The sequence below is a fragment of the Macrosteles quadrilineatus genome, unplaced genomic scaffold (assembly GCF_028750875.1).
Source record: "Macrosteles quadrilineatus isolate MER2022 unplaced genomic scaffold, UCM_ALF_1.0 Scaffold_6__1_contigs__length_79288215, whole genome shotgun sequence".
Taxonomy (NCBI): domain Eukaryota; kingdom Metazoa; phylum Arthropoda; class Insecta; order Hemiptera; family Cicadellidae; genus Macrosteles; species Macrosteles quadrilineatus.
Genome location: NW_026542599.1, coordinates 54,564,671 through 54,590,091, shown reverse-complemented (window position 1 = coordinate 54,590,091; position 25,421 = coordinate 54,564,671). Strand labels below are relative to the sequence as shown.

The window sequence follows — 25,421 nt, the reverse complement described above, 5'->3', positions numbered from 1 at the left end:
AATAACCAAAACAAGCAGACTTCTCATCTCATTGTAAATTTTGAAGCCCGTTTTTCTCGTCTAGTTTATGTCCGATGACACGGATCGCTATAGTGTTGACGACATTTTCATAATTGGTGCTTTACTGTTTGGTTATGTAACTAGGGGACGAGTTGAGTTATTGTTTATGATTAGATCGTTTATTTGGTTGTAGGAGGTTTTAAATTACTGAAATAATAATAAACGAATTCTAAACAAAACATTTACCTCTACAGTGCACCGGACAGAACTAACAACAAAATTGGCTTCAGCTGTTCCATATGAGGATGAGAAAATCTACTAAGGGAGTATGTGTAAGATGTGTAATTTGGACAAACAATGGTTTATATTCACGTTCAATAATAATTTTGATTTTTACATTTTGGCCAATTCATCCCGTTGAAACTAATAACACGTTACTTGCTGATTAATGCAAGTTATTTTGCAGTTATGACTACTCCAACATTGGTACAGTACACTCAGTATCGCCACCAGGCACCAATCACTACCACTGAGCTACGGAGGTGGGGCAGCATTGAATGAGAGAATTGAGAGACGTTGGCCACCATAAAATGTACTAGGGCTGGTATAGGACATTACAGATATTGTACCATTGACTGTACTGCACTTGAACCTAGTGTATTGAACCCTGTACCTTAGTGCATAGGAACTACGGGCTGCGAATATGGGATTGTAATAAAGCCGGGTAAATGAGCTGGTTGATCCTTCTTGTTGGTGGTACCGACATCACAAGGTTTTACAGCTTGTCAATTTTCTATCAGAGTTGCAAGCGCTACCTCCAGTTGTATTTCTAACTCGGTTTGTGGTGACCAAAGCGCTACTAGTTTTTCTTGTGGGACCTTGATTAGAGGGATGTCCAACACTTTTGGAGAGATAACTTATAAGTTAGGGCCTAATGCAATTTTTATATTATCGTACCCATTGTCTAATGTCCTGTGGTTGGTTTTCACCCACTACTACAGTTAGATCACTATAGCCATTGATTATAAATCTCACCTATAATAAATGGTATAGCAGCTCAATACCTACATCTCACGATCATGCGTATAGGCTACATGCATAAAGAATCACGTGGAGCGCGAGCATTCTGTCGTCTGAATACTGAATCTCTAACCTAACCTAAAATACCTCCTCCTAACTTTTATTATTTTAAAAACAAGAAGGTACAATACGGTCAATATTTTAAATAGTATATTATTGATTTTTTTTTGTGAGATTCTTTACAGAACATCTTTCCAGGGATTTTATCATCACTGTTTGATAAATCTGAAAATTGTTTAATAAATTTTGGCATTTCAATAGCTTAAACTAGGTATTTACTTCATACAACATCGGTTTCAATGGTTTCTCAGACAATGTTAGACAACAGAGAAAGTGGAAAAAGTAAGTACAATTTTATTTCGATATACTTGTTCGAGCCAATTGTTGTATAATTTTATCCTAACCAGTGTTGCCACTTTTATGGTAATTAGGGCCTACACTTTTTTAGGGTAATTCACTACCGGTAGTCTTAGGTTTAGGGTAGTACAAAAAGTTAGCCTAACAATGGAAATTTAACTAAAAACGTGGGTAGACTTCTGTATCTGTTGGCACAAACAACCGAATGAAAATAGGTAACGATTATTCATTCGATATATCGTTTGGTTTAACTTAGTTAGGTTAGGTTAACCTTACCTAACTAACCAAACGATATATCGAATAATCAATATTTTCATTCGGTTGTTTGTGCCAATAGATATGGAAAACCGATACAATCTACCCAAAAACATGAAAAACCTTTAAAATTAGCAAAAAACATACGTTAGGCCTACTTATCATGGCAAACCGTGATATGTATGTGTCTCAACCGGTTAAAAAAAATTGATTTGCTATGTTCCATAATAATCGATCTTATCAATAGTTGTGAATTATCTGTTTTAGATTGTAGGCCAATTTTATTCTATAACACATTATAATAAAATATGAAATATTAAAAACATCGATTGCCATCGATGTTTTAGCCCCAAGAACATCAATGTTTTCGAGATGATGTTATCGGATCATCTATGGTTGACCTAGGCTCATCTAGCTACTTTTGTATCCATCACCCCCCCCCCCCTCCCCTCATACAATGGATACTTAATAGTGCAAGAGCCCATACTTAGATGACTTAACTGTTTGTTCTTATCTACGCCGGTGGCATTTTTTAGAGGAGATAAAACAGAGAGTGTTACGGTAAGCCTATTTAAACACTGTTTGGAAAAGCGGCCCAAACCCAAAAAAATGTTTTGGGGATCTGCCGAACTTGTCTCTTCCGCACCGAAGTCTGACTAACTACTATGCTAAGTTAGTAACACATTCCTTAACTTTTTGTGTGATCATTCATTTTTTAGGCTGACAGTTTGTCCAACTAAATTATTTCATTCATGCTATTGCTTACCAGTTTCTGCCTGGAGGACCATGATCTCTCACTTTTACCGTCCAGCCAACCAATATTTTTTATGTCTAAACTTGTCATATTAAAGACAAACTAACTTACCTGTTCCTATTACTGCCTTCTTGTTTGCAGCCTAGGATTCAAAACAAGTTTAGTTAGTGTTGGCAACAGTGTTCTCTACCAATGCCCCTGTGTGGAGAAGAAAAGTAAGCAGTCAAACAATCACCTTTGTTATGATTGGAATTGAGTGTGTGGGAATGCTTGTTTCCTCCATTTCACAATAAATTTATCCTCAGGTTACCACCTAGGAATCACCTAGAGGTCTTAAGGATGCATTATTCTGGTATAACTGTTTCCATATTATAACTGGTTTCAAAGAAATCCTAACAACCTAAATTTGGTTAATATGTTTTGGTTTTAGTTTCAGGTAGTAACGGAGAAGAAAGCATTACCCCTGAGACAGAAGCATTGTTCAATACTCCTTTCCATTTAGAACAAGAAGAAGCCATTACATTATCTAAGAACTATGTTTTGCACATGGATACTACCAAACAGTAAGTACTTAGCTTCAAAATCAGCTCTTTAATCATAGAATTCAACTTAGTTGACAATGTTCTATTGTTTCTTGTCTTCAAGCAATATAGTGCTGCTTTTTATGGTGATGCACTCAAACTGATGACAAATCCTTATTATCCACACTAGAGGTGTATTATTTATTTTTAATTATGTTTCAGCGGGTCAGAGCGAGTTCTTGCTTTAGGCTTGTCCAGTTATGAAGCTTGTGTTTATTCAATGGATACGTCACTTCGGTGCACAGCTACTTTGCCATCCGAAACAACTCCATTGGTGGATCTAAGGTTTGCTAATTACAGTAGGATTTACTGGTCTGCATTTTGCAATTTCTTTTGTATTCATGAAGTTTTGTTTGAATAGTGCTATTAATTTTACTTTAATAAAAAAAAATCATAGACATAAAAGCGCACCTCAAATACTACCCAAGCTAAAATTTAGTTTTCAAATTATAACTAAAAGGGTGCATGGATCCGAATATGATTAGAAGATGTAAGTAAGGCACCAGTAGGCCTATTTAGTTTTTTTACTTTTAATTTTAATTTGATTATCTTACAGGTTTGCTTCTTACAATCCCTCTTTGTTATACACTGGATGTAGTCAAGGAATAATCAAGCTGTGGGATTTAAGAACAACCACCAAAGCTGTACAAGAGTTCAGAGGTATGACTTAGCCTATATAAGTTAGTTTTGTAGTTTAATTAATGTCAGTGTAGTAAAATTTTCAATTTTCACCCATAGAGAGCATGTTGTTTGTATGCATCACAGAGTCTTTACCACTTGGCCTATACATCTATTTGTGAAAATGATAAACCGTTGGAGCAGATATCTCAGTAAAGTTCATTCTCATCTTGTACTGGCTCGCCTCTTGTTTTGATTCACATTCTACAAGCAGGCATTTGAAAGGTATTTGTTACTAGGCAAATTCCAAGTTAAAAGAGCCAAACTCTTAAAATAATATAAAAATCCTTGGCTTTACAAGGGTTGGTTGGCATAATTTAATCAAATAAATTCTGATCCTGGGATTGTTTTCCTCCAACTTTATTAACGTAAGATAGAACCTTTTATTTCCTATCTATTATCTAACTTTACACCTGTTATAGACACATCAGACCCCAAGAGCAATGGGTTGCATGATAGGGAGTTCTGCAGTTTTGATGTCAACATTAGTGGCGGATTTGTGTGTGCTGGAACTGCAGTGACAGACGGAGATGCCTACCTTATGTTCTGGGACACCAGGAAAGCTTCGCTGCTCGGAGGTTATTGGGAGTGTCATATGGACGATATTACCCAAGTGAGTGGCGTAACTAAATCTGGGTTTTCCAACGTCAATATTAGGTGAGCGTATTCTGCAGAGCCAGCTCAGGAACGAAAATCAGGGTTGATAAGCTAGATGCTGACCTGAGGAAGGTTTTTATGTTGCAAGTTTGAGCATGGGGAGCGAGCTGGCGTAGTGGTTAGAGCGCGGGACTTCAGTCCCTGAGGTCCCGGGTTCGATCCCCGCCAAGTCACCAATGAATTCTATCTAATTGATAATGCCACAACCCCTAAGTCTAGCCTGAAGTAATGTGAAAACAATCCCAGGCTCGTGCCTAGCGTCCTAGGACAAAAAAAGTTTGAGCATGATAATTCAGGTACAGGGTGTCCACATTCTGGAATGTCAGGGATAGTCATGGAAAGTCATGGAAAAAAATGTTGGTCATTGAAAGTCAGGGAAATAGGCAAGAAGTCATGGAAAGTCATGGAAATTTCCAATCATGGATGGATTTGAGGGGACCATTCAATGCTCTAGTCAGCTGTAACCCGGACTGTTGTAGCATTTTTCAGGATTTTTCACTAATGTTCGACAATTCAATTTATTACAGTTGTTTTATTTTATGAGTTTTCGGTTTGTTTTAGTTCATTGTTGTACCTATTGTACTCCATTGTTATCTGTTATTACATATTTCAGTATTTTCTGCAAAATAACATGTCCAGGCACTTATATTTGTGTGTGTATGTTATATTATAATTTGCGTGTAAAGTTCGTGAGTCATGGAAATCAATGGTAAATGGTCATGGAAAGTCATGGAAATTAATGACAAATTTTTTGTGGACACCCTGAGGTAGCTTAGTTGAAAGTTGAGCCGTTAGCTAATCTAGTTTAATTTTACTGTTGTATGCAGAGTCAAAGAACAAAATTAGCCTATGTCAGAAAGTCTTATTATGTTGCCATTTGTAAATATTTTAGTAGGCCTATTTAGTATGATTTACTGTGACATAGTATGAGTGTGAGCCACAGTAAGTATAATAAACAAATGCTGCATAATTTATTCTTATTTTTGACTCATGAAATGTCTTTGAAAATTGCTTGGTAATGTCCCCACAATATTTTTGTATGTTTTTTACAGTGAACATAATCACGCTGTCAATGAGCATATCAAGCACAATTATGGCTTATTTCAGTTATTTCAACATCGGTTTGTTTTTCTCCCCTGGTAAAAGTGTGTCCCAATATATTTGTAGGTGTGTCTTGTTCGTTGAGGGAGTTAAATGGACGGATAGTCAAGAGTTGAGTCGATTCCACAGATTCTCAATTTTTTAAGATTATTCTTGTATTTAGAATCAGAAATTGATTACTTGTAGGCTATATTTGGTATGAAGTCTACTATTTGCTTCATTATAGGCTACAGTAAGTTCTTAATTTTGAACACTTCACGACCAAACTAAAAATCAAGCCTATTCAAATCTATATTTTATGACCACAGTGAACGACTAAGTTGTGACTTGTAAAGGAAATTGACGCTGCATCTCTTGACTTTTTAGGTTAAGTTCCATCCCAGTGAGCCTGACAAATTAGTTACTGGGTCTACCGATGGTCTGATAAACATGTACGATATCAGTCAAAGTGATGAAGACGAAGCTCTGCTGCAGTCGTTCAACACTGAGTCATCTGTTGTGAGTCTAATCATGCTAAATACTCCATGGCACCATGGCTATATATAGATAAAAGTTAATTTGTTAAGTAATTTATTTCTAGAAACTTTCTCAGTTATGAAAAGGTCTGATCTAGAAAGAACTAGGCCTATGAATTATTTTCTGTGTACACCTATATTATTTGTTAAATTAGAAAAATGGTTTATACTCTAAAGACGAAATGTGTGTGATGGTTGATCCAAGAGTGCAAAGTCTTGAACACTTTGTGAACCGTTTAAAACCTGACTCAGCTCTCTGGCATTGAATATAAGGCTAAAATCCAAACTAAAGAATCTATGTCTTGTAACACAAACACTATTCTCTAAACATGTTTTACTCATTCTGTGTAGTGAAATATGAATGATGTGGTTAATAATCCAACTGAACAAGCCCATTACTGTACAAATAATGTTTTGTGTAATTTAGAAACATACAGTAACAGTACCTAGTTATGCCTTGTAAAATTTGCCATGAAACAAACATAATATTGCAACTATTAAACACTAACTCCTTTGAATCTCTTCAAGCAGTATTTCTGCTACTCTTACAAAAACTAATGTTTGTCGACGGTGCTCAGTAATACACTTTTTTAGTTATCCTGCACTACTGAAGTCCCGAACATGTTGCATTAGTCGTATTAGTGTCTGTCTACTGAAGTTAAAGTAAGCCTCTAACAAAGTATGCAGCTATTGATGACTGTCGGTTGTTTTTGCCAAATTCAACCAAGCCAAATAGCGAGTAAATTTGACAGTAAATAAATACTATACAGGAATCATTGTAAATACTGTAAGCTATCCTTGACATCTGTCGTAGTAACAAAAATTTAAAAAAATTAAATTTTGACAGTAACACCGTTTAAGAGGTTTATTCAATTACGTTATCATTGGGTAAAAAACTTACTACAGCTGGCCAATAAACAAGGAATATTTACCTCAGAATCCAAAGTCAATGCTAATATTACATTGTACTACTATAATGTTAGTTCTAAAAATAATTGGTTAAATAAAAAATGAGTATTAAACATTTGAACAAGAGATTACCAACTCTGTTTTGTTGTGTGACAGGAGAAAGTCAAATGGCACGAGGGGTCTGAAATGTCAATCTCCTGTGTAACTCATACAGCTGATGTTCAGTTGTGGCATCTGGAAGACGGAGCCCCTTACAATAGCTTCACCAGAGAGGATATGGAATCTGTTGTACAGGTCTGTGCTAGACAGAGACTTTAGTAGTTATTATGTAAAATGTAAACACTTTTTCGTCATACTGCAGTAAAAACAGCTGTTTTTAATGCATGCGTTGCGGGCCTTAAGTAGCATTTTTACCTTCTAGGGAGTAAAAATCATTTTCAGTCCCTAGGGAGTAAAAATTAGCTGTTGTAAACAGTTGATGTGATTGCCACGATAAAAAATATTTATCAATTGATTTATTAGGTAAGGTGTTACCTGTTGTTGTCGACCACTCGACATATCGATGGTATAATGTACCACAATACTGTAACAGAATCGTAATAGACAAAATGATTAGTAAACAGCTGCTTATTTGCATTATCAGAATTGAAAACAAGCTGGAAGTCGTTTTGAGATGTTATTTTTACATACAAATTATTTCGTTTTCTAGCTTAGTTTGTTAACTAATTATGCAATATGACGAAAAATTAACCCTCGCTCATTTTCCGACCTCGGCTTCGCCTCAATTGTAAAACTTGACCTCGGGTCAGAAAGAGTCACTTTAGACCCTAGTGAAGAAATATACTATTTTTTGTCAGGAAGATGATAATGTAGATTAGTAGACTTAAGCAAATCTTGTTGGGCATTAGTTTAATTTTTTAGTACAATAATGTATACTCAAACAACTAGTAAACTTTTTATCTATGACCCAAACCGGCTTATCACATTCCTGGTTTAGGGTAGGCAGGAATGAAAAGACTAAACTGCAGATTTTTGGATGAGGATTCTATCTCACACCTATCCATCTTCCTGATTAAGACTTAGCTAAAAAAAAATTAGCTCTAGATGACCACAAGGAGTAATCTTCTCATTCCTCAAATAATACATATTTACAGACATTTCTGAACTACCAAAATGAGACTGAAGATATTGTGGCTTAAAAAAACTGTTCAAAGAAACACTTTTTAATGCTTGGTAAATAAAAATATATTTTCGCTTAATCTTTAAATAATATACACATATTTTTCTACTACAATTGAAAATTTTCAAGCTTTTGTTTGATTGTTTCAGATGAATAATAAGAACCTAGCAGAGAGTCTTTATGTAGCAGATGTCCATTCTACGTCACAACCAGATCAGTTTATGGTTTTGACTGGTTCAAATAAGAGCGTGTAAGTATATTCAAGTTATTAAATTTCTTATTATTCTAGAAAAACATTCCTAGTACATCGGTTCAAGATATAATTGAATAAAAGGGGGTTTTTACGAACATTAACGATGTTATAGAGACAATCACAACTGTAAAAATAACTCTCTTACCGTCCGCTAATCACAAAATGCAAGCGGATATATCCGCCTATAGTCTGGGAAGGGTTCAGGAGATATTTAAGTGAATATCCAATCATGTAAATAGAAATCGTTTAGTGTGCAGGTTTGATGCAACAGGGGTATTTTGTTGTTTAGATAGGTTGACCTTTATGTTAAGACGGGCTCCAAACCATTATGTTACCACAGCGTTATTATAATTACCTCCTCCTTTATCGAGACCGGCACAGCTGGATAGGTTGCGTCAAATTTCTAATTGAAACATTAAGAGTTTTATACACTAAAAACTTCCAAAGATATAAATAAAAGCAACTTTAAAAAATCATACTTTGGTGGTGAATGAATTCGCCATAGGCTTTAGTTCTCTATAATTTTTCATTGGAATAGTCTTGTAGGGTGTAGGCCTTCGGCTTTTCTTTTCACATTTTCTTCAGGGCAGTGCAAAAGCCATTTTCTTTCTGGTATTTATTGATACACATTATCCAAGGCATTCTTTCTCTAGGTTTTATGTACGGGTCTCAATCCCGGGATCCGGGCCGATTTTTTATACCTATAAATCCTGGGATTGGTGACTTTTAATCCCGGGATTAACGGGATTGCAAAACCTATGTTTATATTGATTTGTTTGTGAATTTGAGGACTTTTACTTACAGAAAATTAATAAAAAAAGTCCAATAACACTTGAAACACAGATACTCTTCATTTTTTTAGGACGATTATATGAAATGGCATAAGTAATGATCGTTTTTGATTGGAAAATTTAATTATCATTAAACTCAATAGGCCAAAGAATGTAGGCCTAAATATATGTTTCAGTTTTTAGACGATTTGGTTTTACTTTCTGTAAATGGTATTACATTAGTTAGAACTTACCTAATTACCGTAGGCCTACAACCTATTTTGAGTTTTACCTTTGACATTAAATGTAAACAACGTAATTCGTGTAGCAAACATAACATTGCAATCGGAAATTTAAGTATTATTTTCATTGAAGCCATAAAATATAACTATAAACACACAATTATAATCTCATTATTAAGATTGCTTATATTTAGGGTCTATAACTTTATCTTCGTATTTGGTTATTAGTGTGGTGATTAAATTTCTTACAATCTAAAATTACGTTTTTCATACACACACTACTACATAAGCAGATGGTTTATTGTTTTACAGTATCTTATATTGTTTTATTGCTGTCAGTCAAAATAACATTTTATGTTGCTACTCGTGATTCTTCCCATTTTATCTTTTTCTCTTAGCTATCTTTAATCTATTTATTATATTACAATTATACACCCACTCTGTAAACTTTTCAGAGCCAGCTTAGCGTTAGGACACATTCCCTTAGGGTGGTGTAATTCGCGTATCGCATTTATTCCTAAACCAGGAAGGGATAGTTACACTGACCCTAAGTCATTCAGACCCATTTCTCTATCTTCTTTCTTTCTTAAGATCCTAGAGAAGTTGGTCTCAAGATATATGATGGATACAGCTCTTAGGACACATCCTTTACATATTAATCAGCATGCGTATGTCTCAGGAAGATCATGCGAGACTGCGTTGCACCAACTTGTAAGCAAGATTGAGAAAGCTCTAGAGAGCAGTGAAGTGGCCCTGGGTGCCTTTCTCGATATTCAAGGTGCTTTTGACAATACTGGTACTCCAGCGATTCTTAATGCGGTGAGAGCAAGAGGTTTTCACGGTATAATATGTAGATGGATTGAATCCTTGCTTCTCAGTAGGAAGGTTAGGCTCTCACTCCACAATGATACGATCGAGGCAAGAACTACTCGAGGATGTCCTCAGGGGGGGGTTCTTTCTCCTCTACTTTGGAATTTGGTAGCAGACGACCTTATAAGGACCCTCAACGAAAGTGGGGTTTTCGCCTTAGGTTATGCTGATGATGTTGCAATCCTTGTGGTTGGAAAGTTCCACGGAACCATAACTGACCTTATGAATAGAGCTTTAAGGGTAGTGGACCGTTGGTGCCAGGATGTTGGGCTCTCTATAAATCCCAGGAAAGTTGTAATGGTACCCTTCACAAGAAGGAGGAAACTGGACGGGATCGGCCCACTAAGACTGCAGGGTACTGTAATAGAGCTGCAGAATCAGGTGAAGTATCTTGGTGTAATTTTGGACAGATCACTTCACTGGGGACCACACCTTCAAAAAGTCATTGAGCGTGGCAAATGGTCCCTTATGGCATGCAGGCGGATGGTAAGTGGCACATGGGGGTTACAGCCTAAACTTATGCACTGGCTGTATGTATCTGTTGTTCGACCCGCCCTTACATATGGTTCGCTTGTGTGGTGGCCAAAGATGGAATCAACTATAGCTGTCAAAGCTTTAGCAGGAGTTCAGAGGCTTGCTCTTATTATGATAACTGGGGCAGTAAGTAGCTGTCCTGGAGCGGCACTTGACTGTCTGCTTGACATGCTACCTATTGACATTTATATTAAGGTGGTAGCAAGTAAAACAGCCCAACGCCTTAGATGCGAAAACTTATGGATAGCCTCAGGGAACAATAAAGGGCACTCTAAAATTGTTCAGGTGGTACATAATGATGAATTGGACTTACCTTCAGATCACATGTCCAAAATATACTCCTTTGGAAAGCCTTTCAAAGTACTAATACCAGATAGGAAGGATTGGTCTGGCGGAAAAGGACCCATACCCACAGGTGACTTAGAATGCTATACTGATGGTTCTAAGATCAAAAATGGGGGCACTGGAGCAGGTGTGCATTGGATGAATGGAGGCACTGGTATTTGTCTTCCAATGGGGGTGTACCCAACTGTCTTTCAAGCGGAGGTCACTGCCATTCTAGTTTGTGCTCAAGAACATCTTAACAGAGATATCAGAGACAAAACAATCAATATCTTTACTGATAGTCAAGCGACCTTAAAAGCATTAAACTCTTACGAATTCAACTCCAGGCTCGTGTGGGATTGTCTTGCTTCTGTGTCTGAGTTGGGTAGGAGAAATGACCTTACGCTTTGCTGGGTACCAGGACACTCAGGCATTGAAGGAAATGAAGCTGCAGACAGATTGGCAAATACTGCCTCTGCGACATCATTGTTAGGCCCGCAACCCTTCTGTGGCATCTCACGAAACAGTGTTTGTTCTGCGATTGCGTCATGGGCCAAGGAAAAGCATCGCAAACGCTGGGTCGATGTTCCCCTTCTTAGGGTCAGCAAGCTTACTCTGTTTAGGCCTTCCAAAAAGGTTGCCTGTGACCTCTTGAGACTAGACAGACGTAGAATTAAATTAATTGTTGAACTGATAACTGGTCATGGAAGATTCAGGAAACATCTACAACGGATGGGCTTATATGATGGTGAACCGATCTGTAGGTACTGTGATAGGTCAGAAGAGACAGCTGATCACTTACTCTTTGATTGTATTGAGCTCTCTGACGCTAGATCGATAACTCTTGGAAATATGGCTAGAGGTAGATTTCTTCCTGAGGATGAACTAATTGGGAAGCTACAGGCATTCATTGGGCGCCTCAACTTGTAGGTCAACAAGAAAGCAATTAAGTATCTGGGGTGCGCAATAATTCGATTTCGGATGAAGTGCTTTAAGGTCTCGACCTGCCCCATCAGATAAGATAAGATAAGATCTATTTATTACCGTGACGTATAACCTATGCGCGAGTGCGGTTGCTGGTGATTTTTTTAAATGTATTTATTTATTTATTATATTCTAGAGTGACATATCAACATTTATATACTGTAAACAAGAAATACGGGCGATGAGTTCCGCGTGGTTAGTTTTATGCCATCTAAGGATAGAACAATTAAAACACTAGTTGAAAAGCTTCGTACTATAGAGCAGCGTGATAACGTGGAGTTACTTAAAACTGCTTTATTTATATGTTTCAAAACCCACAGGTAGAAGGGTTAAAACACTTAAAACAAAACCCAGAGAAAGAATGCCTCGGATAATGCGTATCAATAGTATTTATTTGATTTAAGTAGGCAGAGGTGGTAGTAAATCTTTGATGCGAGCGTTGGGAATGAGTTCTTATAAGGCATTCAAAATTGGTAGGATTTTAACTCAGGCCATCACGATAGAGGTTTTGAGCTTAAACCTCTACGGCAGACATGCCCTTTTAGTACTATAGGTCATTTTTTATTTAAGAAATATGAACAAAAATATACAACCACACAGGACTATTTTTTAAAAAGAAACAATCTTATGCAGGTAATTGATTTTTAAAATGTATTCCAAAAAATAATAGGTAATAATTTTAAAATATATATAAATTAAAACGGATGGTGTTTTTGGCCTCTGGGGACCTCAAAACTAAAAAAATAAATCAGTCCTGGGTCCAGGTCTTACCATGAGACCTACGGTAATACCTTATTCCCTATATAGGCAATTCGCTAAAGAAACAGATCCAAACAGTTAAAAAAAAAATATTGAAAGAGTTTTTAATAAATTTAGCAATTTATTCTTTTGAAGATTTTTCTACCTCCCTCAGTCGACATTATCTTAATCATTCCTCATGTTTTGCTGTTTTTATCCTGTTGAAACGGTTTATTTTGACACTATTTATTTATTATACAATGTACATAAAAATGAATAAATTGAATTGAATATATACATAGTTTGAGACCTTTTGTTTGTTTAGGAGCCGTCTTCGATCAGCTGTAACTAAAGAAGGAAAACTTTCTCCTTACTCCTCTTTTCACGGAAACAAGCAAATTGTGCGATGTTCTTGGTTTGACCCTCAGGTATTTAAATTTTTTTCCTTCATGTTAATACTAGGCTTTTTCATTGACTGCACAAATTGTAGACTTCTTATACTATTATAAAATCTGAAGCTGGTTTTGGTGTGTTTTGTGTGTGGCATTTGAGGGCTTACAATAATTTTTTAAATATTAGATTGGAGCCAACTAGCTGTAAAATTATCTTATCTCATTTTGAGGTGTATAAAAAGAGAGGAAACATCAAACTACAGAGCAATGACGTGGACACTGTCTTGGATTGAATGACTTAGTGGTACCAACTAGCTTAAGTGAAAAGCAAAAATTACCGGTCTGCATACTAAAGGATTTTTTCTAAAATTTCACACAACAGGTACTATAATAGCTTTTTTGCCGGAAATCATTATAAATTAATTAATTTTGTTTCTTGCAGGGAGGGTTGTTAGTGACTGCCGGAGAAGGTGGCATTGTCAGTTTGTGGAAAGCCGGAGCAACGGAAAACGTTACAAGTCCTACACAACTTAAGGTAAGTTTTTTGGTTCGGTACTTCTTTATCCAAAATAGTTAATTGCTTGAGAGTTTAAATTAATGAATTTCATTTATATAGCTTGGATATATTTTCTTTTCAAAGCTTACTGTTGCTTTTACTCATTAAATGTGTAAAAAACATTTTCATAAAATCAAAATAACTCTTTTTTACTATAAGTTGTTAGACGATAGTGCTGTAATCTACAGGAAATGGTTAGTTATTAACACGTTGAGTGCTGACTACATCAATTGATGTAGTCGTGCCACCAGCGCTCCTCTCGGCCTACATCAATTGATGTAGTTGCGCAACCCCCACTACATTCGTTCAGTATGAGCTCAGCCATTGCCGGGTAACGTTAAAATTGTTGCTAGCCTGTAGCTTAGAATGTGAGCTTTATTTTGGTGTAGGTTGGTACTAAAATTTTCCGTAAAATCCCGTCTGACAATGCTTTTGTCCCAGTTTTGGGGATTTTCTCTCTTCAAGCCACATTGACTACTGATCCAGGCAAGCTGCTACCTTAGGGTGTTTTAGGGAACTACGTCCAATCTTGGGGTAACGTAGTACAATCACCGCTGCTCTTTTGTTATTCGTCAGATTGAAATATTTGAATGTCAATTTTGTTCGCTGTTACGTGTACCGATTTTGTTGTAAAAGGCAACAAATCAATACAGGTTAATGCGAAGAACAGTCAGCTGGTTTCAACAATAGATCAGTATAGACCAGAATGCACCACGCACTAAAGACGGAGAGGGGATAAGGTTTAGCCGGGCGGCCATCTGTTTAAATCAGTACTCAGTCCTTACCCAAGTCTCATCGTAGCTAGTTCGGTAAAATTGTTTATCGTTCGTGGAAATTAAATTCATTTCGCGGCGTTTGGTCGGCCAATCTTAAATTTCCTTAAAGTCGTTCAGCCTATATCCCTAAGGGATATAATTGCCTCGCGATCGGAAATTAGAATCAGTGTTTTTGTCAAAAAGTGCAAAAGTTCGTTACCGGCCAAACGCAGTCCGCCATTTGAAAATTTCTCAAACGATTCACGAGTTCAATTGATCGCGTGTTGTAGTATACCGGCTAGTTACGTTTTCCCATCCTTTCCCCTTTGTGTTATATTTGTGGACGTCCAAACTGTAAGTAATTTTGTGTATTTATTTGTTAAATTGAGATTTTCAGTGAGTCGCACTTTGGTAAATTTTCCTGTCTTGTTTTGTCAATTCATGTAGAATAAGCACATGTTCATAGGTTCGATCACAATTTGTCGATTTTTAAATCCATTCATATTGTTGCAATCCGCTTTATTTATTAGACTGTGATATTTCTATAGTATTAAGAATAAATATATGAAAATGTTTTTATAGGGTAATTCAGAGTTGCTTTGTAATATTTTTATATAGTATTTGAATTTTGCACAGAGTCATTATTAAAAGTACAATTCGTTACAGAGTGTCACAATCAGCATTTTAATTTGGGGGAATCATTTAATATCAAAGGAGGGATTAGGTTGCTGGTTCGGCTGAATCGGGAAGTGTTATCGGAGGCTGTGCCAGTTTGCATATAGACGAACCGCCAAAGTGCCAAATTAGCTATAAAACAATAAGCAACGTTCCAGTAAATATAATTACGATTAAACGCAATACTGTTTAATCAGTTGACCTTCGAGAATCGACCTTCATATTTACATCGTTGGCCAACGAACAGGACTTGTTTGGCACTGGTCGTCTCAAATTAAATTAAATACCACTCCTCCGTTGACACCTTCGAGATCGGTGTGAAACCGCGCCAAATATTCCCCTTTGAATAAATCCGTTCAACATTCTCAGACAGATCAATTCCGTCTGATTGTGTCACTCAAGGTCATATTTTTATATTGCACCACACAATCAGAAACTGTCAAACTGGAATCATTGTAAATCTTAAATAATGCTTAATAAATCAAATTGTACTCACTTTTAGTTCTCAATAACCTGGTAGTTCTTTATTATATGCTATAGTATCAAATTGGTAAACAAAAGGTAATTCAGTAAATAATAGGCCACTACAAAAGATTCACCTTTTAAGTGCAACACTAAACACTAGTGTAGTAGTGAGCAAGTAAATTCGGTGTAGAATTAAGACTGGTAAATTGCTCTCATTAAAGGTATTACTTTTTTGGAAGAACTACAAACAGTGCCAAGGGCGTCCCCTAAGGACCTTTTGGGAATATTTATATTTTGCAGGGCCCACTCATATTTTTTCAATAACATCAAGCTTCCACTGCCAAAAAGCTCTGTCTGATATTTTTATTTTCTGGAGTTCTTCCAACCCAGGGGCAACCAACATTTGTAAAGATTCATTTGAGAGCATTGCAAGGAGCAAATATATTTAAATACAATATTTAAATATATAAAAGTAGTAGGAGGGAGTTGTTTTTATTTTTCTTTACAAATAAATGATATCATCGCGTGATCTCTTGGTACTGTTTGTGTCTGTGCGATTCACTGAAATTGTTTAGATTATAAGAGATTCTATTATTATTGTTATTGTCGTTGTGTATTGTGCTGTAATTAATTGTCAATTGGTTTTTGTCATCGTGGAAAATTCGTTTTGTTAAAGTGAGATATATTATCGTAAATTGAATTATTTTCCTAGCGGGAAAAATGCACCAACAATTTGGGCCTGGGTATAATACAACTGCGAATGACCGACGCGATCGTATGTCAAGGAGAAATTTAGAGGAATTAATCGATTTAAATGCGCCGATACACCAAAACAATGAGCATATTCCACCAAATAATAATGGAGTTAGTTTAGGTAGACAAAATCCCGATTGTCGTTTACCGATCGTAAACGATGACGAACCATCGTCAAATAGACAAAATTCCGCTTGTCGTTTACCGATCGTAAACGATGACGAACCATCGCCAATTAGACAAAATAGTTGTTTAATGGACCTGAACAACCACGAATTGACTGAAATGCTATCAAGTACGTCGAATGCAACTCAAGATAACAGTCATGCCAACAGCTCGTCGTACGTGGATATTCAACCTTCAAACGGCGAACGTGCGAGAGAGATGGAGATAGTCACTGCACAACAACGCGCGTCATTTCCTGTAGCGACTGGTTCACTGTCCACTGTTGCCCCGGTCAGTGCCACTGTACACCACCCACACCCACACACTCGACCTCTCACATACACTCACCATGACACACACGTACACGCTCACGCATACAATGTTAGTCAATCACTTACTAAAACCGATCAAATTGTGGTAATTGAACTGATTAATAAATTGAATACAGTCGACGGCACAGATGAACTTGAATTAATTTCATTTCTCAAAAACATCAAACCAATATTTGATATTTCTCCGAATTGTCATACAGAGATCATTAAACTTATTATCCCTAAGGTCAAAGGTCAAATGTTCCAATTGTTTTTAGAAGCAGTATCGAGTAACGCACGCTGGAATGTCTTACATGACGAGATATTACACAGATTTATTCCGTCAATTAGGCGACGAGAGATTGCATCGTTTGAGTTAGATCGACCACAACAACCGAATGAAACTTTTTCAGAATACGTCGATCACATCATATCTATCGCATTCGCTTTAAAATCGTCAATGTCAGAAGGCGAGGTGATTGAGATTGCTTTGACAAAATGTAATCCAACTGTTCGAAGTCATTTTTCGTTCGGTCAAATGCCACAAAGCTTATTTGAGCTAAAATCATTCGCAAATAGAATCACTAGTTCAATGCGTGCCGAAGAGAGATATTTTGGTAATGCAAATCGACGCCCATTGATTAATTCATCGCCCAGGGTTGTGAATCAAACTCGTCACAATCCAATTACGTCGCAAAACGATCTACGTAACAGACCCAGGGAAAGAATTGTAAAATGTTATCGTTGTCAAGGTGAAGGTCATATCGCTAGGAACTGTAGGGTTTCTTTAAACTAGATTCCGACGTTGTCAAGGGCACACAACGTCGAACTGTAAAGTTATCGCCCAACAAAAGTATGCAAGCAACAGATGTATCCGCGAAACTGCCGCTAATTAAGGTATTGTTTGGCAACAATATAGACTGCCTATCGCTGATAGACACTGGCAGTAGTAGGTCATTGATGAGTAAAACGCTTTTTAATAAGTTGCGAAGTGCTAATTTGATCAAACAGTCAAGTAAAATTAATCAATCAGTAGAAGTCGCGAACCGCCAGAAGATAACTGTGCGGACAGAGGTCAAAGTTCATTTTAAGATAGATAATCTGTCATGGGACTACAACTTCTGGGTAGTCAATCAACTTCCGTTACAGTTAATATTGGGGTACGATTTTATGAAGTTTGCGCGAATGTCCGTGAATTTAGGTGATTCAACAGCGGAGTTTAAGTTTAGGGAGAGTGTTAAATCATATTGTTTGATAGGAGAAGGAGAGATCCCAACTTGTGATAAACCCGATTTAGGTGATTCACCGCTCACAGACGACGAACGAAATAAATTCGAAAACCTACTTCGACAGTTTAGCGACGTTGTCACAGACAAAATCGGCTTAGCCAAGACTGAGCCTTACAAAATTCGTTTTAGTAAGGATATTGTGCCATTCCGACAAAGACCTTACCACGTCCAGCCAGATAAGATGGTAATAATGAGAAATACTGTGCAACAATTATTAGATGAAGGGGTAATAGAAAAAAGTGTTTCAGAGTTTAGTTCTAGCGCCTTCCTAAGACCAAAAAAGGAACCCGGAAAATTTAGATTGGTAGTCAATTATAAAGAACTAAATAAGTTTATTGAAATGGACAGTTTCCCACAACCAGAAGTAGATAAAGTTTTTCCTTATTTTAAAGATGCTCGTTATTTCACTACACTTGATTTGAACAATAGCTATTACCAATGCCTATTACACCCTGATAGTAGGAAATACGCCGCTTTCAATGTAGGATATGCCTTATATCAGCCTCGTACTTGTCCCCAAGGAATAAAAATCGGTAGCCAGGTGTTAGGACGCATAGTCGACGAAATGCTAGGAGACTTAAAATTTAAATGTGTAATAAACTTTGTCGACGATCTCTGCATTTATAGCGCAAACCCACAGGATCATTACAATGACTTGAAAATGGTTTTGGAACGTCTAAGGGCCGCCGGACTTACAATCAAACCCAGCAAGGTCACCTTGGCAAAGAGGGGCATGCGTTTCCTGTCACACATAGTAAAGGATGGCAAACTGTATGTGGACGATACTAAAGCTGAAGTTATTAGTAATTTTCCTCGACCACGCAATTTAAAGGGTGTGCAACGATTTATCGGCATGGCTGCTTTTTATGCCAAGTTCATACCTAATTTCTCCGAAATCAGTAGACCATTGAACTACTTGAAAAAGAAAGGCGTAAGATTCAGGTGGGGTCCCGATCAACAATCTAGTTTCGACAAAATAAAGCAAACATTGTCCTCACCCGTCGTACTTCATCTTCCAGATTGGTCCAGGAGATTTATAATGTCGTGTGACGCAAGTGAAAACGCCGTAGGAATTGTCCTGGAACAGGAAATTAATGGCAATAATGTTCCAATCGCTTTTGCCAGCAAAACATTCTCAGGTGCTCAATTAAAATACAGCATGTATTTGAAGGAATTTGCCGCTGTATTGTACGGCCTGGAAAAGTTCAAGGATTATCTCACTGATAACCCATTCATCCTTAAAACCGATTGTATGGCTGTAACATATGTTATGGGCTCCGACAAGACTACTGGTATGTTAGCGCGTTGGAAACTACGATTTTCACAATTTCCATGCGAGAAAATCGAGCATTGTAGGGGCACACAAAACATAGTAAGCGACGCTCTAAGCCGGATGTTTGAAGTCAATGAACCACAACAGACTAAAACCCCAGCGCCACAAAGCAACGTTGGCCCCGACCGAGTCAAAGTCAACAAACAACAGCCGACTAAAACTCTCACACCACAAAATGATGTTGTCCCCGAACAAGTTTTCTTTCTACAACACTTCCCTGAAACCTTTGAGTCATTGAGTTCGAAACAACGCGAAGACCCACAGCTCCTCAATATTATAAATAACATCGAAGATGGAATCGACGTACCGAATTATTTTATAAAAAAGGGTATACTACGTTATCAAAAAAACCCCAGAAATCCGTCTAAAATCGTCGTTCCGACTCAAATGAGGAAAATGTTAATGAAATATTTTCACGACATTTCAATATCAGCTCACCTAGGAATAAAAAAGACTATCAGGCGAATCACACGCGAATTCACATGGGAGAAAATTTTCGACGAGGTTAAGCAATTTGTCAGATCTTGTAGCCTTTGTCAGCTGTCTAAACCAGCTCAAGCGCTAAATATTGGCCTGATGAATTCTAAACCTCCCGAAAGATGCTTTGAACGACTACACATCGATACCTTTGGACCATTAATACGAACCGCAAATGGAAATATGTACGCATTAGTTTGTGTCGATACATTTTCAAAGTTTAGTTGGATTATTCCATTAAAGAAGGCAAACACCAAAACAATCATTGCAGCGCTAAGGGAAAAAATTTTCACTCAACATGGTTTCCCAGAAATAATTGTATCTGACAACGCATCCATTTTTAAGTCAGAAATGTTTAAAAGTTTTTTGTTCAGCTTAGGGATCAAACACATCAATACTTCTGTAGCTAGGCCAAACTCAAATCAGTCAGAAAGAGTCAATCGCAATCTGAAAATAGCGTTAAAGATATTCCATTCGCAAACACAAAAACGCTGGGATGAAAATATCGCATATTTAAACATGGGTTTAAATTCAGCCGTCCACGAAACAACCAAAGCGACGCCTGCGCGAATTTTCTTAGGACGAGAAATTAATCATCCATTGCAATTACAGTGGGACATCGATCAGGAAAACGATACTGACGTTACAGAGGATTGTATCGCAAAAATCATGGATAATATTAAATCAGCCCATCGCAAAAGTAGCGCCAGATATAATAAAAATAGGAATCCATCGCCGTTCCAAGAAAACGATTTGGTATTATATAAAAGGTACATACCAAGTAATAAAGCCAACGAAGTATCGCACAAATTGACTCAAACATGGAAAGGTCCATACGTCGTAACCAATGTGTTAAGTTCAGTAAATGTCAGAATTGAATTAGTCGAGGATCCCAGTATAAATCGAGTAGTTCATGTATGCCAATTGAAAAAATATTATCAGCGGTAGGTGGATCGAATCGTATCGTATTGTTTTGTATGTGTTTAAATGTTTAAATGTGGTAACGTAAGAATCTTTATATTGTATTATATAAATATTGTTGTGAAAAATTGGAGTAACAGTGAGTGATTTCCCTGACAGTGAATAAAAATCAATGATGTGCAACGGTGTAAGTGTGCTGGGCGACTCGCAGGCCAGAAGGATGTGTGAAACATGGACTATAGACGACCCCAGTGTTGATCTCAATGCCAGTGGGACCCGAGGCGGTTGGACAACTACAGACTTAAAATCAGCATTAAGACCCATATTGCCTCATCTCCACAAAACCTGTTTTATTATCTGCTCCATAAATGATATATTCAAGAAAGTACCCCCGAATCAAACCAAATCAAATCTTAAAATCATTACAACCCTCATTAAAGCCAGCAATAGAGACATTATAATTTCGACCATTCCCCCCACCCTCAACAGAAACCCACAACATCAAAACCAAATCAAACAAATCAATGTGTTTATACAATCGTTACATAATCCGCCCAGAGTACGAGTGTTACAATTTCATAAACAATTCCAACCGTTAACTACAATAAAGAAGAATGAATACTTCAAACACACTTATAAAAACGGCAGAAGAGATATTGTCCATCTGTCGAGAGAGGGTTATCGCCTGCTTATCGCATCACTGACAACAATGTTATCGCCGCTCTCTGTCTAACCATTGTTGAGCGCCCGCCCCACCCTCCCCAGCTGACAGCACTACTATCGGACCATTGTTGGGTCACTGTGCTACTGATCCACTAGAGCCAATACACCTGTGCCACTACGCTGCCGACCAACAACAATGTACGAGCCCAGCTGTTCACCACCTCGGACAACACGCTCTGCTGATTACCACATGTGGTAAATCATAGTGTCTATTCTGTGCGCGGGATGCCTTTGTGTGTTTAATGAGGAAATGATCAGTTGGTGTCCTTGTCATAAAATAGATCATTGTAATAGTTTAGTATTGTTGTTACCATTATTTAAATTGTTGTTGCCTGATTGTTGTCGTTATTGTTGATTGTAAATTGTAATTGTGTTCACGTGTATCGTCGTGGTCCACCGGCTAGGCCAAAAATGCTCCGAGGTAGTACGATAGGTTTGACTGTCCTGGGCCGATCACGGATCATTTTTTTCTGCTAGGGGGCATTTTGTACCGATTTTGTTGTAAAAGGCAACAAATCAATACAGGTTAATGCGAAGAACAGTCAGCTGGTTTCAACAATAGATCAGTATAGACCAGAATGCACCACGCACTAAAGACGGAGAGGGGATAAGGTTTAGCCGGGCGGCCATCTGTTTAAATCAGTACTCAGTCCTTACCCAAGTCTCATCGTAGCTAGTTCGGTAAAATTGTTTATCGTTCGTGGAAATTAAATTCATTTCGCGGCGTTTGGTCGGCCAATCTTAAATTTCCTTAAAGTCGTTCAGCCTATATCCCTAAGGGATATAATTGCCTCGCGATCGGAAATTAGAATCAGTGTTTTTGTCAAAAAGTGCAAAAGTTCGTTACCGGCCAAACGCAGTCCGCCATTTGAAAATTTCTCAAACGATTCACGAGTTCAATTGATCGCGTGTTGTAGTATACCGGCTAGTTACGTTTTCCCATCCTTTCCCCTTTGTGTTATATTTGTGGACGTTCAAACTGTAAGTAATTTTGTGTATTTATTTGTTAAAATTGAGATTTTCAGTGAGTCGCACTTTGGTAAATTTTCCTGTCTTGTTTTGTCAATTCATGTAGAATAAGCACATGTTCATAGGTTCGATCACAATTTGTCGATTTTTAAATCCATTCATATTGTTGCAATCCGCTTTATTTATTAGACTGTGATATTTCTATAGTATTAAGAATAAATATATGAAAATGTTTTTATAGGGTAATTCAGAGTTGCTTTGTAATATTTTTATATAGTATTTGAATTTTGCACAGAGTCATTATTAAAAGTACAATTCGTTACAGAGTGTCACAATCAGCATTTTAATTTGGGGGAATCATTTAATATCAAAGGAGGGATTAGGTTGCTGGTTCGGCTGAATCGGGAAGTGTTATCGGAGGCTGTGCCAGTTTGCATATAGACGAACCGCCAAAGTGCCAAATTAGCTATAAAACAATAAGCAACGTTCCAGTAAATATTATTACGATTAAACGCAATACTGTTTAATCAGTTGACCTTCGAGAATCGACCTTCATATTTACATCGTTGGCCAACGAACAGGACTTGTTTGGCACTGGTCGTCTCAAATTAAATTAAATACCACTCCTCCGTTGACACCTTCGAGATCGGTGTGAAACCGCGCCAAATATTCCCCTTTGAATAAATCCGTTCAACATTCTCAGACAGATCAATTCCGTCTGATTGTGTCACTCAAGGTCATATTTTTATATTGCACCACACAATCAGAAACTGTCAAACTGGAATCATTGTAAATCTTAAATAATGCTTAATAAATCAAATTGTACTCACTTTTAGTTCTCAATAACCTGGTAGTTCTTTATTATATGCTATAGTATCAAATTGGTAAACAAAAGGTAATTCAGTAAATAATAGGCCACTACAAAAGATTCACCTTTTAAGTGCAACACTAAACACTAGTGTAGTAGTGAGCAAGTAAATTCGGTGTAGAATTAAGACTGGTAAATTGCTCTCATTAAAGGTATTACTTTTTTGGAAGAACTACAAACAGTGCCAAGGGCGTCCCCTAAGGACCTTTTGGGAATATTTATATTTTGCAGGGCCCACTCATATTTTTTCAATAACATCAAGCTTCCACTGCCAAAAAGCTCTGTCTGATATTTTTATTTTCTGGAGTTCTTCCAACCCAGGGGCAACCAACATTTGTAAAGATTCATTTGAGAGCATTGCAAGGAGCAAATATATTTAAATACAATATTTAAATATATAAAAGTAGTAGGAGGGAGTTGTTTTTATTTTTCTTTACATACGGTGCCGCGCTGGGGCTTTGCCCGGGCCTGGCCGCCATTGGCGAGCACCTGTTGGAATGCCTGCCGCACTCTACGTGTTAACTAGGCTTTTGTTTATTCAAACTAGTGCTCTGCCCATGCTTCACAACAGGATGAGGATTCAGGAGAGAATAATTTTATTTGGGTTTATAAACCTACTGTAAAAATCAGTTACACACACACCACACCATTTATAACCGAGGCTAAACTTAATATTGTACTAATTGCTCATTTTAATGATATCCACTCCACTTGACTCTTGGTCTAGTCAGTGCTGTTGCTCAACCACTATTAGACAAATTACTTGTATAAACTTAGAATGTCAATTGATTAAACGCTCTCTTTTTGTTACAGGTGACAAGCAAACTGAAAGAAAAATCACATAAAACAAAATCAAAACCATATTGAATTCTGTGAATTCATCAAAACAATAAATCTACATTTTTACATTACTGTATAGTGTCTATTTTATCCTTCTGATCATAGTTCACCAAAAACAGCTGTTTCAGAATCAATTCAAACTTTGTCTGCACCCTTGTGTGACGCATAGCTGAATATGTACTTCCTACTAGTGCACCTGTTGATCAAATTTGAGTATTACAGGTGTTATTTTAAAACGAATAACAGTCATAATTTCTGATGACTAAAAGATTCGACTCAAAGATTATGGAAATACTCAAGATGTACATAACAGATCGATATAATCACCATTTTGTGTATAAATATCTTATCATTTTTCAAAAGCTGATGATCTTGTTTTTTAGTGTTTTCTACAAATAGCTTTACTCATAGCCGCATTAGGTTGTCCATAATAATAACGATTATAAATTCTAAAAAAACAAAATTATTTCTCTCTCTTCTCCTTGGTGGTGTTCTATGACTTTCCTATGTTTCCATAGTTTGCAAATCGGCTCTTTCAATGATTACTAAGAAATGCAGCACAGTGTTTATTCAGTTTTCTTTTTAGTATATTAAATTATCCAGGCTCTCTCGCTTTTTTCCATTGTAATATTCACGCCAACCCAAATTCAAATAGTAAATATTTCATTTCAGCCAAGTCAGTAAATGTTTGTAGCAAACTGTTAAATTAGCAAACTTACTGTGTTTACAATTGACATATGTTCTTTTTCTCACTTTTAATGTCCGACAACAGCTGGAGTTTCATTACAATGTTTGTTTTCCATGGAAAAATACTAATCTTTACTCTCTAATTATTTCCCTAAATAGTTATTTGTGTAACTAGTGGTGAAAGTGGCACTTTGCTGCACACGAGAGCAATGTTTACGCACTCGCCTGCGGCTCGTGCGGAATGATCTCGAGTGCAGCAAAGGCCTTTTTCACTCGTGTTACACATTATATTTTTCCTACAGTCACTATAAAGCATATAAATAATTAGTCTTTCAAACACTATACAACACGTTTTTAGGTTCAGCTGGCAACACAAATGGTGCCCTAGAGAAAGTAGTACCCGCGGTCCGTATCACTCCGCTATTTTTCCTCAACAAGAAATATGCTACGCGTTTTGAGA

At 37.0% G+C, this 25,421-nt stretch overlaps 1 protein-coding gene across 1 annotated transcript; it reads left to right on the top strand.

The window, feature by feature from the left end:
• The first annotated feature begins 1,193 nt into the window (after nucleotides 1–1,193).
• On the top strand, nucleotides 1,194–24,345 carry LOC128996245 (WD repeat-containing protein 89). The gene is made up of 11 exons (XM_054421419.1): nucleotides 1,194–1,422; nucleotides 2,877–3,009; nucleotides 3,190–3,312; nucleotides 3,584–3,687; nucleotides 4,128–4,318; nucleotides 5,830–5,961; nucleotides 7,044–7,181; nucleotides 8,217–8,317; nucleotides 13,108–13,210; nucleotides 13,617–13,709; nucleotides 24,248–24,345. Exons 1-11 carry the CDS (start codon nucleotides 1,380–1,382, stop codon nucleotides 24,299–24,301), a joined length of 1,215 nt encoding a protein of 404 aa, XP_054277394.1. The 5' UTR covers nucleotides 1,194–1,379; the 3' UTR covers nucleotides 24,302–24,345.
• The last annotated feature ends 1,076 nt before the right edge of the window (nucleotides 24,346–25,421 follow it).

Excerpts from the sequence above, each read along its gene's own strand:
- LOC128996245 (XM_054421419.1), top strand. The coding sequence starts at position 1,380 with ATGGTTTCTCAGACAATGTTAGACAACAGAGAAAGTGGAAAAA. Across the intron at positions 3,313-3,583 it reads ACTCCATTGGTGGATCTAAG|GTTTGCTTCTTACAATCCCT; the intron begins GTTTGCTAATTA and ends ATTATCTTACAG. Across the intron at positions 5,962-7,043 it reads TCAACACTGAGTCATCTGTT|GAGAAAGTCAAATGGCACGA; the intron begins GTGAGTCTAATC and ends GTTGTGTGACAG.